Source organism: Mesoplodon densirostris, chromosome 3 (assembly GCF_025265405.1).
Source record: "Mesoplodon densirostris isolate mMesDen1 chromosome 3, mMesDen1 primary haplotype, whole genome shotgun sequence".
Lineage (NCBI taxonomy): Eukaryota > Metazoa > Chordata > Mammalia > Artiodactyla > Ziphiidae > Mesoplodon > Mesoplodon densirostris.
Window position 1 is genome coordinate 33007655 of NC_082663.1, and position 14490 is coordinate 33022144.

At 31.9% G+C, this 14490-nt stretch overlaps 1 protein-coding gene across 5 annotated transcripts in view; it reads right to left on the minus strand.

Moving 5' to 3' along the window:
* RICTOR (RPTOR independent companion of MTOR complex 2) overlaps positions 1-14490 on the minus strand; it is a 121842-nt gene that overhangs the window by 53764 nt on the left and 53588 nt on the right. For all 5 annotated transcript variants that reach the window (XM_060092831.1, XM_060092830.1, XM_060092828.1 and 2 more), the window contains exons 6-8: positions 13003-13066; positions 8031-8157; positions 4507-4676 (exon numbers count right to left, since the gene is read on the minus strand). In XM_060092831.1, coding sequence (XP_059948814.1) covers positions 4507-4676; positions 8031-8157; positions 13003-13066 — 361 coding nt within the window. The remainder of the gene's footprint in view (positions 1-4506; positions 4677-8030; positions 8158-13002; positions 13067-14490) is intronic.

Genomic DNA, 14490 nt, shown 5'->3' on the forward strand with positions numbered 1-14490 from the left:
CCTGCGCGTCCGGAGCCTGTGCTCCGCAACGGGAGAGGCCACAACAGTGAGAGGCCCGCATACCGCAAAAAGAAAAAAAAATAAATAATAATAATAATTTAAAATACCTAAGACATTACAAATATTGTTTTTGACAATGAGTAGTCTTTTATATTTTGTCATGTGTACCTTTTTTACCACCCTTCATTCCTTCCTGCATTTCCTTGTTTGTCTCGGATCATTTTCCTTTTAAGGATTCTCTTTAACCTTCCTTTCAGTCTGTCTCATTTTTTAAAAAACAATAAATATTTATTATCTCACAATGTTTCTGTGAGTCAGGAATCTAGAAGAGTTTAGTTGTGCAGTTATGGCTCAGGGTGCCTCATAAAATTGTAGTCAAAATATTGGTCAGGGCTGCAGTCATCTCAAGGCTTGACTGAAGCCGTAGAATCTGCTTTAAGATGGTTTACTCACAACGTGCTAATTGTTGGCAAAAGGTCTCAGTTCCTTCCCACGTGTGCCTCACCATAGGCCGCTTTACTGTCTTCATAACATAAAGGCAAGGAATCCAAGAAAGAATACTGTTTCTTTAAATTTCCTTGGGTCTTTTTTCTTTAGTCTAAAAAATCTTTATTTTACCTTTGGTTTTGAAAGACATTTTCTCTGGGGTAGGTCGACATTTTCTTTCTGCACTCTAAAGATGCCATTCTACTATCTTCTAGTTCCATTATTTCTGTTGGGAAATCAGCTGTCAGACTTGTTCCTTTGAAAGTAGTCTTTTTTCTCAAGCTGATTTTAAGATTTTTATTTATCTTGGTTTTCAACAACCTTACCATGATGTGCGTACATGTTGTTTTCTTTGTATTATCTTGAGTTTTCTGAGCTTTATGAAGTTTCATCAGTTTTAGAAACAAAAGTTTTGACCACTGCTTCTTTGGATATCTGCTTCTGCTCATTTTCTCTCTCTTCTCCAAAGACAACAATTATGTTTTATCCCTTTTGTTCTGTTCATTTCCTTTGTCTTCCCTGCCCGCCAATGTTTTACTCGATATTTTTATTGACTTTTCTTTCAATTTACTAATGATATCTTCTATACAAAATGGATTTTTAATTTCATTGAGTTCAGAATTTCAGGTTTTATATTTTTCTGTACTAGTTCCATTTGACTCATTTTGCACATTCCAATTATATGGTGAAATTCTCCATTATTTCATCTATTTTCTTCTTCTTTTTCTCCATTTTCCTTAACAAGTTAATCACGGTTGTTTTAAAGTCTTTTCCCTCTAGCTGTAATATCTGGATCACCTGTGGACATGCTTCTATGGAATTTCTTTTCTTTTGAGTTTTCAGTTACATAGTCATGTCTTTTTGTATGGCACTCAATCAAATTTCTGACTAAATGTCAGACACTGTAAATTTTATTAGAGGTTCCAAGTGATGTTATCTCCATCAGAGACAGTTTATCCTTTCCTCTGTTAGTCAGGTATTTAAAAGGGACTGATGCGCTTATCCTAGTCACCAACTTAGTTAATTGAGACTATGCTGCAATTTTGTTAAGATTTGAATGTACCTTTGGTTTTCTTGTGTTTCTAAAGTATGGACCTCCAAAACTTTCAAGAGACTTTGGCAAGTTTTTTTTTTTTTCTCCTTAGCAGTGAGAAATTGGGGATTTTTTCTACATACTTCGTAAGTTTTAAACTTAGATCTTTAGGTACTCATCCACAATTACTTCAGAATTTGGGACATGTCAAGAACAGGAAATCAGCTATGAAATACCCAGTTTGTCACTTGAATACTACATAACTGCCAAAAGCTGTTCTGATTTTTCAGGTCCCAGGAAAAGCGTACCTGGATTTTCAGCTTCTAATTATGTCCTAATCAGTAAGTGACCCCAGGGAAAAAAAGCAACTGCATATAATCTGTGTAAATTCACTACTTCTTAGAGGCCTTTCAACTTCTGCCCATGACCCCCCTTCCTGGGAGGCCTCTGTGTCCTATGCACTGGAGACCATAGCCTATTCCACTGTGTTTTCCTCAGTGGAAACATTTTAACTTCTGCTCTCCAAAGATTCTTATCTCAGCAAACTTCTAGAAGGGTAAATCAGACTTGATCTGGGGACTTTTCACGTATCTAGGCTTGTCATACACATACACATATGCCTGCCAAATAGTCTGGTCTTCTACCTAGGCCTAGGTCATATTCTTAACCTCTAGTCTGTGGCCTAAATCTACAGTGCCCCCAAGGGCATCTCTAGATTTTTCACTCCCTCTGGTCCTTATTGCTTTCACAGCTCTATACTGCTTTAAATATATGATTTCCATAATTATTCAACTTTTCTAGTTTTCCATAGCAGATGCTATGAACTACACTATCCTACTCTGAAGTATAAGTTTAAAAAAAATGTTGTTTTTAAAATTTACTATAAAAAATTAAAATTAAAATTTTACAATCCTTACTGACTGCCTATTCTAATAACATTATCATATTAAATGTACTTTTTTTTTTCCTGTGTGAGGTCAAAATATATTACAGATTATACAAATAGAAGCCAGGGTAAACTTTAAAAGGGATTTTTTTTTTTAACAGAAGAAAGATTTGGGCCTAATGAGACAGTAGCAATGAATATAGTTCCTTTGTATGTGGAAAAGAAAAACCAAAGTTATCAAGTTAGAGTGAAAATTTATAAAATATAATTAATAAAAATGAGGACAATATTCTTATAACAGCAGACTCTAGGATGAAGATAATGATAAAGTAGAAGATGATGATAATGATTAATATCCAAGGCAATCAGTATTTATTGAATACTTATTATGTGCCAGGTACTAAACAAAACATTTATGTAGATTAGAATGAATATATGTAAAGCACCTGGAAATATTGCCTAACTCATTATAAGCTTTACAAGAGTGTTAGTTGCTGCTATTACTACTACTATTATTATTATAGTATTTATTCTTCACAATAATTCTTTAAGGTAAAAATCATGACTTTTATTTTACCTAGGAAAAAAATGGGTCCAAGAGAGGCTAATAACTTGCCCCAAATCATAAAGCTAGTAGGTTACAGAACAAAAAACCAAAACCAGATTTGTATAGCCCAAAGTCTATGCTCTCAATCACTATGCTACTTTAGGGGGATCTTGTTAAGGAAAAAAAGAACATTTGTGGCTTTAAAGAACTTACGCAAATATAGTCATGTACTTAAATATCTACCATATACTTTTTGAGGTTTTTTCATTTACACAAAGGCTTTACTAATCTGATGCACAATTATATAGGAATAAAAAACAGGCCTATACACAATATCTTCCTTTATTGCAATCATCTCTCCAATCTTAAAATATCATTTTCTCCACTTCTCCACTTCAAATATCCATTTTCTCCATAAAGAAAAAACTTAAATCAAAATACACTGTAAAATATCAAAAATGCCAGCTTATTCCCACTGGACTCCCATGAATAATGTATTTAAAATCACTTATTAAGGAGAATATTGTACCTAAATTCGTTAGTTAATGATACAAGCTAATGTCAATTTTATAATCTCAAAATATTTCTAGTAGCCCTCATAAAACCAGAACTATAACATTCAAGACGTTTCACAAAATGATTTAAACAGGCAAAGTAGGGAACAATAAATCTTTTATAATTTGCATAATTTCATACCCAAATAAAGCCTTGGTTTAAACTTACTCTGAATGATATCTGCAACGGACAACAACGTAATACATTCACGCAAATAAACTATAAGAATACATTTTGTGGTAACTCCCTGGTGGTCCAGAGGTTAGGACTCCATGCTCATACTGCCGAGGGCCCAGGTTTAATCCCTGGTCAGGGGAACTAAGATCCCACAAGCCACGGGGCATGGACAAACATGAGGGGAGAATAAAAAAAGAATAAAGTTTGTGATAATTCTGTTCCAACCTCTACTACATACTTTATTATAGAAAAGGGTATATGGTAGCCTTACTATTTTAGACCAACTGTAAAAACAACAAAAAAAATCCCTGAATTCATAAAAAGAAAAAAAAAAGAAATTGTAGAGTGTTTAAAAAAAGATATGTATTCTATTTCTTTCAATTATATATGGTCATTAGTTGCCAACAAGTGTCTCCAAGTTCAGAGAGTTTTAGCATGGTTTAATAAATAAATAGTATATAATTAGCAGGAGCTATTCACACACAATTAACATACTATAGTCCTTAAAAAGAAATGGTCTTCTTAAATAAATACGTAAATGTCTATGAAACCTTACTTGTGCTCTAATTTGCTCAGTCAAGTTTTCATAGATAATAAAAAAAAATAAACTTCACTTTACATGTTGATGAAATATTCTTGAGAATTTTTTCAATTCAGTCCAAATTGAATGAGCTATAAAATACTGCTGGGATAAGCGAATCTTATTAGTTAATTTAGGTTTAATAATTAATGTTGTGCTGCATATTAACTTTAAAATTTCAAAGTAAGAGTATGTATTTAAAGTCATATTTTAAAGCTAGAAAAGAATATTAAAGTTCCTACCTCTAATTCTACATCAGCTCGTACATACTGTCGGGTCTTTGGATGATTAAGGAGGTGTAAAATTGTAGTAATGAGAGCCTCATTTATTCGACTTAATTGGCAATCGATCACATTTTTCAAGATGGTGTTTAGTCCACCTCGAAGGGCCACCACCTCTGGATTCTGAAGTGCTAAAATAAAAAAGAAAAACTTAATATATAGGGGATAATTAATAAAATTTAATCAGAAATCTGGGATTTTAATACTTAATTTCCTTTCTGACTTGAAAAACTTTCTACTTAATGACATTTAAAAGGACATGTGGATAAATTACCTAATAAGAGTCACTGAATATACTTCCCAAAACTCTGATTTGTTTCTTAATATCTCTGAATTTTTTCGTATCTTTTGTTCATGTCTTACTGAATGGTTCTTCCTTCCTATCAACTGCAAGGAGTTCTTTATATAGTGGGAATATTAGCCTTTTATCTGTTTCAAATCTTTTATCTGATTTGTAACTTAACTTTAGATTTTAAGCTCAGAAACTCCTCCCTTACTTCAAAGATCAGGCATTTTCTTTGTATGCATGCACACCCACGTGTGTGTTTTAAATGAGTTAACGATTAACATTTCAGTTTTCAATCTGTCAGGAAATAGACTTTGGCTTAATATTGATAAGCTCATTTTTTCCCAAATGTTTATTCAACTATCCCAGCATGCTTTCCAAACTGATTTTCATACTTTTGATATACTGAAGTCTTCTATATATCAGGGTCTGCAACCCTTGATTCTTTTTCATTTTTTTCTCTCTTAATAACCCAGCTTACATTTTTTAAAATATGAGAAAAAAATCTTTCCCTTCTCCTCCATTTAAACTTTTTCAAAAATGTTTTCATAGTTGAATTTTTCCTGTTTATTCTAGATGAACTTCAGATTCAGGTTTCTTTGCCATTTTTTCTAAATTGAGGTATAATTACTTACAGTAAAATACACAGATTTTAATGGTATAGTTCAATAAATTGTGAACAATATCTATACCCCTGTAACCAATACCTCAATCAAGGTATAGCACTTTCATCATCCTAGAAAGTTCCTTCACACCACTTTTCAATCAGTCCCCCTCCACAACAAAGGCAACAAATATTCTCATTTCTACCTACAGATTAGCTCTGCCTTCTTGAAAATCAATTAAACAAATTGAAAAGTACCCCCTAAACACACACACACATCTTCCACATTTCTTATTTTTATTTGTTATATATAGTTTTCTTGTCTACTTTGGAAATAGTATCATTTTTCCCCATTATATTTACTGATTATTGCTGAAACACAAAATAAATCTATTAAATCTATATTTTCAGGTTTCCACTGTACTGAATTACTGAAGTTGTTCTTCAGTTGATTCAGAGTTTTCTAGATATATCATCTACAATGTATAATGCCTTCTTTCCAATATGTAAAACTCATTTATTATTTTGTCTTGCTAACCTGGTTAAAATGCTAATTAAGAGTTTTTAAAAGGATGTAGTATTTATAGAGATCCACTATTAAGCATATGATTGGTGGACTTCCCTGGTGGCACAGTAGTTAAGAATCCACCTGCCAATGCAGGGGACATGGGTTCAAGACCTGGTCTGGGAAGGTCCCACATGCCACCGAGCAACTAAGTCCGTGCGCCACAACTACTGAGCCTGTGCTCTAGAGCCTGTGAGCCACAACTACTGGTCTTGCATGCCACAACTACCGAAGCCCATGCGCCTAGAGCCCATGCTCCGCAACAAGAGAAGCCACTGCAATGAGAAGCCCGCACACCGCAAGGAAGAGTAGCCCCCACTTGTCCCACCTAGAGAAAACCCGCGCTCAGCAACAAAGACCCAATGCAGCCATAAATAAATCAGTAAACAAGTTTATTAAAAAAAGAGTATGAGTGGTAATTTGAGATAAATATTCTACAATGTTAACATAGTAGCATTCTTTCATTTTATGTATGCGTGTATTTGTGTGTATGTGCATATCTGTGTATTTATGTATATAAAATGCTAGTTTAATTTAAATTAAAATTGGTAAATTTCCATATCTTTAATGCTCTCAATTAGATTATACTATATGAGAATTATTTGTTCCTTGAAACAATTTTTTTAAGACAAAACTAACTGAATGAATCTTTTTGGAGGCAATTAATTCATCAAGTACTTCTATGGTTTTTGATCCATCATGTGTTCTACTCTTTTGAGTCAACTGGAAATTAAAATTTTCTCTGAAAACCCATTCTGAATCAATAAGATTTTCAAATATATAAAAAAATTATCTCATAATTTTTAAAACTCCTATTAATTCTTTCTCATTCTATTAATCTTTTGTTTCTCTGACTTTTGCATTTTTCAAACAATAGTGTATGTTTGCCTGTGTATCATTTTTTTCTTCTTCCATTAATACAGATTAGATTAAATAATCTATCTTGTTCTCTAAGACTCAGAATCATTATTGCTTTCCTCCTGCTTATGTTAAAATTTATTTATTTTTCTTCTTTTTCTATTTCTTGGGTTCACTCACTTATTTTCATTACTTTTTGCTTAATTATAAAAGCATCTTATAGTGAGAAGTTAACTCGAGTATATAACTTTCCAGGCATCCCATACATTGACATGTAGTCAAATTTTTATTATTTTTCAGAATTTCCTTAATCAAATTTCTGACTTTTTCTCTAAATCAACAGGTACTGTGGACAGTATTTTTAGACTCTCAATGATAAGGCCTGGCTCTTTTGTTTCTTTAAACGTTTGTTATTAATTTATTTATTATATCAAGAGTGAATGTAACCTATACCATTCTGCTTTTGGTGGGGAAAAATATTATCTTCTCTTGTCATTAAAAATTATTTCTTTGGTTATAAGTGAGGTTGAACTTTTAAAATACTTTGACTAGCCATGCATTTCTTTGAGAATTACTTATTTTTCCTACTGATCTGTATATAAGTAAGTTCTTTACCTGTCATGGTAAAGAACTTATTTATTACATTTATTTTTTTCTTTGTTCTGGTACTGCATGTTTTCTTATCTCCTTATAATAAAATCTACAGCTGCTGAAATCTGTTTGATTTCTTTTGATAATTCAAAACTCCTTTTCCTTACGTGATCAGATAGTCATCCATTCCCCCCCCAATATTTTCCCCATTTAACTCTTAAATCCTTTTTCATTTAGAATTCTTTTTTAATGTAGAGTGAATTGTTGTTTTGCACTCACATCAAGATACAGTGTGGTTAATTAATGTCTGAGAAAATAAAAGAGATTTTATTCTAATTACTGGAATCTGGACAATTCCTATATATTAAATTTCATGATAAGTAAAACTTTAAAATTTATAGAATTTTAATGTCACTTTGAAATGATTTGTTTAAACAAGTCCACTACTTCCCTATCAGGAATGTCCTACTTTTACATATCTTTTTACCAATACCTAAAGAATTAATGTATTAAAGGCATTAAAAAGTGTTATATATTCTTTCTAAAACACTACATTTTCATTACTCAAAGAAAATTCTGACCTAGTTCACAGATAATGGCAATGCATGCTCGAACCATTCTATCTCTTTCTTGGAGTCCATCATTTCCAACTGCTATTAATGAGTTGGCCACAGAGCTAGGAAACAATGAAGCATTCACAGTAATCATCTGTAACAGGGAGAAATCAGAGAAAGAAGTTACTTCATAATGCATTTTTAAAACCTATTTTATTCAGACTGAGGTGTTTAAGACCGTAGAATATTTATAAGATCCAGGCACTAATTTTAATCGTCTGCTTCAAATGAACATGTCAAAGGACTAATATAACTAATAACTGATGCAATAAATGTTAATAATCATTACCATGGAAAAAAGTGTCGGCTTTTTTTCCCTAATAGTCCAGACTATAAATTAGTTGACTACCAATATATAATGTTTCTGAGATTCTAAGCTCCTCTAGGATAGGAACTCTATTTTAAACAACTTTTCAGTAACTAGACAAAGTACATCAGTGGTGACAACAGCGGCAAACATACTACTGTACTACTATATTCCTGACTCCTTCCCTATATATTATCACCACTGCATCCTATCAATTTACCTCATTAACTCAACTCTTTCCACCAACAAACTCTGATTTGGGTCCTCATTCTTACTTTGATTGCTGCAACCGATGCCTCATCATCTCACTTTCTCTAACCCTCACTTGTTGCTATACTGAAAGGCAAACTTAATAATCCATAATCTATTTTTTTTGAAGTCCCCATTTTCTTTTCGGTTGTTATGGGAACTGCCCTCAGCTCTTAGAGGTTGCCCTCAGGTCCCTGTCATGGGCAGCTCACTCATGGTTATTTGCTACTTCAAGGCAGGCAGCAGTCTCTCCATAATCTATTTTTAATATTTCAAAAACTGTGATGGAAACAGTATATCTCTGGTGATAAAAACTTTTGTTGAATCTCATTTTAAATGAAAAGTTTAATTGGCAATAACATATTTGGAATACTGAAAACAGATAACATGTATCTTCAGTTTGGAAAACAGAAAGAAAAATTATGTAGTTAATTACACTTTAATAAGTAAAAGACTATTTGGTAGATGAAGTATTTCAAAATAGCAGGTCCTTGGAGTGGGAATAGAAGAAAATGTTTTATTCTGTTTGGGTAGTGATAAATACTGGGGATAATTAATCTGTCCTGGGTGTTACTATATATATCCTGTTGAAAAATAAGACTTATACTATGACACAATTAGAGGACACAATATAACTAAATTAATATCCAGTTAAATCCTATAGAGGCTCAAAGCAGAGATCTATATTGGCTAGAGTACTTGTAAATGGTTTACCTCATTTAAGCAGCATTATGTGATATGACAAGTTTCAAATGAAATTATAGAATACTGTTCCACAACCATAAAATAGATGTCTAATAACCTTAGAATCTACAAAAACTTTCACATTTGTTTCTAAACAGTATTTTTCATTAATCAAAAATGTTGAAGAAAGAAGAGGAAAGGGAAAAGAGGTATAAGAAACTGATCTTCCTCAGTGAGAAAATTCTAACTTCTTATGATATTAATTTGTATTTTAGTACTTATTGATCTATTATTATACTTACAAGGGGCTTGTAAGAAAATTCCCAAGACAATAAGACGTATGTAATGTATTTTAAAAAGAGCTGGCTAGAAGCCAGACCAACTGGCTTCCAGGGCCAAATCTGCCATTAATAAACTGTTACCTTGGCAAACCAATCCTCTCTGTGCCTTAGTTTCCTCATTTGTAAATGAGGATGTATAGGATCTGATGATTCCTAGAATTTCAAGTATAAAATTCTATTCTATGAATCTCAAGTATAGAGCTATGAAATGGATATTGGTAATTTAAAGTTTTTATAAATGAAATCACTCTTCTTATTTTTCAGGAAAAATATACACAAAGAAACTCTTAAATTCTGTGTAAATCAGAGAATACTTTTCTCATAAATCAGTGAGTAATCAATGAGGGAAAAGTCATAGAATTTAGTCTCTGTTGAAATAAGAGTTTAATCATCTTTTTTGCATGATAGAACAGACATATATAAAACAAATCAAAGATCATAAGTAGGTAATAAATTTGTAGAACTGCTATAAAAGAATTAGAGAAACACTGAGTTCTCTAAGGGAAATATTTTAAATTACAGCTTAGACTGCAAGGTGAATATAATATAGAAAGGGATGGAAATGAAAAGAATAGGATAGAAACAGTGATCGCAGCAGTGGTGGAGGGCAGCTTGTCTACACATATAATGGCATAATGAGACGGGTCATAATTGGTTGCCCTTAAAGTGGGCTCTGAATGCCAAGATAAGCAGGTTGTGCTTAATACCAAAAGGATTCGTGGGCCAGTGTAGGTTTGGAAATTTGGAGAACTGGATTTTTCACGCTGGCTTTGACAATATCTTGCTGTGTATCAAGGGCAAGTGATTCCTTTAAATGAATCCCTTTCAGCTATTAAAAAAAAATCTGTGATATATTAATCTCATATTACATGAATAAAGAAATGACATATGAAGAAAATAATGGCTTAATTAGGCAGACAGTAAGAAAAAGTTAAGTTGGATAAATAGTAGCAAGAGCTGACTAGTGTGAAAATAATACAGATAATGAGAGAGACAAGAATCAGGAAGGATTGCCTGGATTAGAGCAAGAAAGAGACATGAAAAAATCAGAGACATTGAAAAAAAACCAAGCAAACAAACAAAATCTCCTAAATGAATGAAATAGGCGAAAGAGAAGAAAAAGTAACATGAGTATTCCTTAATTATTCATAAAGCAAGTTATCCTAAAGCAACAAATGTTTTTGCTTTTCCTTTAAAAAACATTATTATTTGCACAGAAAATTTTAAAACTGTTCTGAATGCATACAAAGAACCCACAGTGACCTAGCAATTATATTATTAACATTAATTTCTACTAGCTCAGTTGCCAAGATGTTGCTGGAAAAAAAGAAATATGTGCTTCAATTGTTAAAAGTATTAGTGAAATTATAGTTCCTCTGGCCAATAGAGGCCACTGTTCATTCAGCAACCTTGCTTTCCCTTTTACTCTAACTGCTTTTAGCTAAACCAAGGAGGAATCCTGTGACATAACTCTATCTTTGAGCCTGTATTTTACCACCAGGTACAAGCAGTTTTCCCGCCCTTGAATCCACAAATGATATCTGCCTTCTTCAAAAGATAACAAAATAAAATTACATTTTTGTTATGGCATTTCTGAATTGTTTCAAGGGTCTGTTTATTTTTACTGGCCTATTTTATAAATTAAATTGTAACTTGTACAAAACACTGTACAAAACAGATATAAAATATTTAGTGAATAATTCAAAGAAGCTGAATTTAATTTAATCCATTTGGGGTTCTTTTTTCATCTGAACGCAGTTTCTAAGGCAGCAACTCTCAAAGTGTGGTCCAGAAAATTGAGGGTCCCGAGGATATTTTCAGAGATTCTGCAAAGTGAAAACTATTTTCATAGTAATTCAAAGACATTATTTGTCTTTTTTACTCTCACAAGTACATATGGAAGTTTTCCAGAGGCTCCACTGCATGTGAAATCACAAGAGACTGAATACAAAAGCAAATATGACAATCCAGGTATCTTCTATCAGGACAAACACTAGAGAAATTTGTATAAATCTAAAATAATGCCACTCTACTCATTAACTTTCTTTTTGGAAAATATAGTTATTTTTATAAAAATGTTATGTTTACTTGTAATGAGTTTGTTATTTTTTAATGTTAATATATTTTTTGATTTCTCACTTTTAATTCCTAGTATGATAAATACTGACATATATATAACTCAAATAACCAAAGAGTTATTCTAGGTTCTTCAGAAACAAATTTTGTTTTCTTATCTTGAATTCTCAAGATCACGCAGTAGAAGAGATTGTATGTGTAAGTAAAAAACATAACCTAATTTTTATATTTAAATATGAAGAGTCAAATCATGGTGCCAACATAACAATTTACCCTATAACAAACATTTTTAAAATCTATCTCCAATATCACTCTTAACTAGAACTGCAAACTTCTTTTAAGACAACTCATCCATTTACTTCTTCCTTACTATGCTCACCTGTGGGTACTATTACTAACCATAAGCTGAACAACTGGAAGAAAAAGGAAAAAGAGGAGATCTAGTTAATGCACAAACTCAACAGTCTGCAATTCTGGAGCATGCACTGTATTCAAAGGTGGGAAAAAAGGAGAAGAGCTAAAAAAGTTAACTGTTAAATAATCTTAGATGTTTTTATATTAAAACAAACATACACTGCAACAGTCTTATGAATTTTTAAGATGAAACATGATACTTTATGATGAAACATGATAAAATTCTTACACAAACAAAATTAACTCTCAGTTTACTCTATTCCTCTGCCATTAGGGCATCACATCACATTAAATAACAATTTAAAAAAACTCCTGGAAGGCCTCTCATTAGAAGCATTATGGATTATCCTCAACACCCTCTCTTGGAGAGTCTAGATTTTGACCTTTTATCCTGTACAATGGCCTGAATTGTTTATTCCAAGTGCCTACTGATGTATCCAAATTCATCTTCAAAACAATCAGCCTGTAATTATTTTTGACATTCATTTAACAGAATTAACTCCAAGCATATAATTAAGAAAAATAAGGGTTGGGGGCAAGTAATCCTCTTTCTCCAATAACATATCAAAGCAGTAATTTCATTTATATGCCTACTGCAGGAAGAAATATTCTTTACAATAAATATTTTATAAAAAATACTGACCTAGCTATACCCAATCACATAGAATAATTACGCAACATATCTATGCTTACCTTGAAGTTGTAATAGACTTATTTAACTCATATATAATTTTAACAAAATAAAAATGTTTAATGAGGATTCAGTCTTTCAATTTTAATAGAAAGATTTCACAGTCTAAATCTAAAAATGTAAAATGCTTAATATGAAAATCATAAATCTGCCTTTACTCTCAGACATAGAGCCTACCTTTCTGACTAATCGAAGTGCTTGTGTCCTCTCTACCTCGTTGCTCTGCTGTATGTCAATGCACCTAAATAATACATAAAATATTTAATTATTGATAAAAATCTTATTAAACAATTTTTTGTATAATACCATGATCAGACCCATGTTCATGTCAATACAGTATTTGTAAATGTTAATACAAGTTATTTTTCACTACCAGCAAATATTTATTTAATTTAATATCTCTAGTGATAAATACTTATTATAATAAAACATTTCAAAACTATTTCACTTAAAACTCCAGGAAAGAAGAATATAGTAAGTAATTTATAGAATTATATACATCTATACAAAAATAATAAACATTTATAAAGCAAAATATCAGAAATCTACTGAAAAAATATTCACCTATCTTTGATAAAGTTCACAAATATTTTATAAAAATTGTGAAGGAAAAATATTTCAAAGCCTATGTTTTAGTTTAATTGTGATTTTAACCAGAGCCTAAATTTTACATGTTATAACTAAGTTAAAAGTCTTATATTAGCCCCAATAATTCTATTTTACCAAAATATAATTTGAAATGTGACTGTACTTCAAAAATTAATGCTCATATATCACTTAACTGACATTTCTCTGTAAAATTTATTAAATTATTCAATTTCTAAAGTCTTTGGTTTATGTAGAAGAATAATTCATTTTTACTTATGTTTAGACAGTTCACAATTCTAATCAATACTTTATATATCAATACATAGATAATTTGCTATTCAAAAGCATTTCTGCTATCTGAATATAATTAATCTAAAACAACTTTAATAAGATGCAAACAGACATATAATTTCATTTCTGGCCACAAGAGATCAGACCAATCCTCCTGCCAAAAATAACTATAAAGGCTAAATATAGTAATTTGTAAAGCAACTGTTAAAAGGGCAATGGATAATAATCCCTGGAAAGAGAAGCACAAGCTCCATATCCACTCAGGCTTTGTCCCTGGGGACACTTGCCAATCCCCAGTTTTAGGGGAATAGAGTCCTAAAAGAAAGCAAAAATCTTCCTGTACTGGAGACACAGACTGAACTTTAGGTCAACCAAAGTGGCTGGGACTTGAGGGGAAAAAAATCTCAAAGAAAAGAAAATAGGAGCATAAGCAAGAATCTGAGTGCCATCCCCTTTCCAACGCACTTGCCAATTTCTATGTTGTACAAATGCAGAATTAAAGTCCAAGAAACCAAGCAAAAAGCTACTGCTGAGAAGCCAAGGAACTGAGCAGAAATTTTAGCAGGTACATAATATTCTAAGAAAGATGTTAGGGCTCAAGGCTGGTCGGGATGAAGACGTTCTGCTAAATATCTACATTTTCACTTGAGACTCCATATAGCCACTTCCTAGAGCAAAGGCAAAGGAAAAAAAACAAAATTTAACACAATCAGTGTGATAAGCCAACATTCCACAATAAAGCTTAACTCTTTTAAGAGAAAAATAACATGATCCAGAGCCAAAAAC